Source organism: Cyprinus carpio, chromosome A18, assembly GCF_018340385.1.
Source record: "Cyprinus carpio isolate SPL01 chromosome A18, ASM1834038v1, whole genome shotgun sequence".
NCBI lineage: Eukaryota > Metazoa > Chordata > Actinopteri > Cypriniformes > Cyprinidae > Cyprinus > Cyprinus carpio.
Genome location: NC_056589.1, coordinates 29,645,469 through 29,647,968, shown reverse-complemented (window position 1 = coordinate 29,647,968; position 2,500 = coordinate 29,645,469). Strand labels below are relative to the sequence as shown.

Below are 2,500 nucleotides of genomic sequence, written 5' to 3'. Positions count from 1 at the left end.
TCAAAAAGGGCAGTACAACAAATACTACAATGATGTAGAAATACTTTACAATTTAAATAAACTCCTTTTGACATTTCAGATGAGAATTTAAAGAGGAATCTGAAGAAGAGGTAATTCATCCTGAAAATAATGTCACAATGCAAAAAAATGCTAATGGTGCCAAATACAAAATATAATCTCATTTTTCTTTTAATTTGGGCTGAAGGTTCCCACAAACGCTGGACTGCGTCTGCTCGTGGATTCAGAGGAAGATGATCAAAGCGGAAGTGCTGGTGGGACGCTGCAGGAAATCAAGCGCACACTGGAGCTCATATACTCAGCTTCACGCAGCAGCAGCGTCTGTCCGTCTGAGCCCACAAACACAGAATGAATCCAGTAAACCAACCCTGAAGAGGGACAGAGAATCCGCTGGACTTCCTTCTTCAGACGGCGACACGCAGACAAACAGACATCAAAACAACATGAAGAAAGAATCTCCGAGGAGTCCGAGGTGCTTTACATCGTTCCAGTGTAAAATTGATCAGCTACAAAAATACTGAGATTTACTTCATCCAACGTGAGCGTGTTAAAAACTGCGGAAGTCTGTCGCGGGTCGCCGTATAAATAGAGCGTATAAAATAAGGCAGCAGTCTCGTCAGTAGATGGACCACAGAGCAAACTCTCTGGAGGAGAAGCGTTCAAGGCCCGAAGTCTTCACAGATGCGACCACAGACGAAAATAACGTGACGTTTCCTGTCAGAGTCTGCAGATATTACATCAACATCATCACCTTTGGCGTTGAGATCATCTCTCATTCTGAGGGGTTTATTAGTTAACATGGTTCTCATCATTAGTTAACGGTAAAAAAAGAAAAAAAGGAACTGGACCAAAATATCGCTCCACAGACGAGTGTTTCTGTCGCAGTGGAGCCGATGGCTAGTGTTTCTTCACAGGAAGAGCCGTGTCCGTCGATCATGTTAGCTCCGCTCCTCCTCTCACACACGAGTGTGTGTGTGTGTGTGTGTCACTCCGGCGGCGGCCGCAGACTGCGCAGCTTCTTCTCATCCAAACTCTTCCAGTATCTGAAGTTGTTGTCCAGATGCTGCATTAGATTGGGCAGATCGGCAAACGCTAGAAACACAGAGAAGGCACTTTAGAAATAAAAAAATATTATTATTATTGTCAACATGCTCATCATTTTGATGAGATTCCGTACATCTCTGTGTTCATGTATTTGATCTGAAATGATTTCGATAGCAGGGTCTGTTAAATCAGAGCCGCACCACTTCAGCTCAAAACAAATCTGACAGTGAAACAGTGAGAATCAAGAGGAAATTATGTGTTTCTTACCGTCCCAGGCGTCGAACATGTCGGTGATGAAGTAGTCGATGAAGGAGATCTGTGATTTGGGAATGCTGCAGGTGTTGCGATCAAACACGGGCATCACCACCGGCAGACCCTGCTGCTTCTCTTCATCCGTCTGTGAACCAGAGACTGCGTTTACACTCGCGGATCACTTCCTCCCACACTAACCTGCAGCTTCTTACATCTTTCAGGATTTGTCAGATATTAGATAGTCTTCCTCCGGGTGAGTGTTGGCTGATTTCAGCTCTTACTCTCCTTACTGAGACTCAAACCCAAAGCCCTGCACTGACGGTTCTTGAGGACTGTTACATGAACTCTCACACACACACACACACACACACACACTCTCTCTCTCTCTCTCACACACACACACACACTCTCTCACATACACACACTCGCACTCTCTCTCTCTCTCTCTCTCACACACACACACACACACACACTCTCTCTCTCTCTCTCACACACACACACACACACTCTCTCACATACACACACTCGCACTCTCTCTCTCTCTCTCTCTCACACACACACACACACACACACACTCCCTCTCTCTCTCACACACACACACTCACTCACTCTCTCTCACATACACACACTCGCACTCTCTCTCTCTCTCTCTCTCACACTCACACACACTCTCTCACACACACACACACACACTCTCTCTCTCTCTCTCTCTCACACACACACACACACACACACACACACACACACACACTCTCTCTCTCTCACACACTCTCTCTCAATTCAAATTTTTTTTTCAATTCAATTCAATTGAGCTTTATTGGCATGACTTGTACAGTATTGCCAAAGCATTGGCCATTACATAGGCAGTGAACAAATAATCAATAAAATCAATCAGTAAACAAATGCATGAATACATTTATAAATCAATAAATAAAAATAACAACAAATTAAAATCAAATAAAAAATAAAAAAAACACACTTGTGTGTATTTGTCTCAACATTCAGACTTTAGTTTTGTCCACTGGCTGACTCTCGTAGTTTGTGGCAGGCTGTTACATACTTTGCTGCTGTTGTGATTGAGATAGAGTTTTCCCCAAAATATGATTTAATTTCTCTGAATTTGGTAATATCATAAAATGTGGTTCTAGTTGTTGGAGTCTGGTGAAATAGTGTGATCTAATGCTGT

At 43.2% G+C, this 2,500-nt stretch overlaps 1 protein-coding gene across 1 annotated transcript in view; it reads right to left on the bottom strand.

Annotated features, from left to right (window-relative positions):
• The window catches only part of LOC109083985 (high affinity cAMP-specific and IBMX-insensitive 3',5'-cyclic phosphodiesterase 8A-like), a 25,549-nt gene that overhangs the window by 60 nt on the left and 22,989 nt on the right, over nucleotides 1-2,500 (bottom strand). Inside the window, 2 exon segments of the mRNA XM_042775780.1 lie at nucleotides 1-1,110; nucleotides 1,330-1,459. The exon segment at nucleotides 1-1,110 is cut by the window's left edge and continues 60 nt beyond it. Coding sequence (XP_042631714.1) covers nucleotides 1,004-1,110; nucleotides 1,330-1,459 — 237 coding nt within the window. The 3' untranslated portion in view covers nucleotides 1-1,003.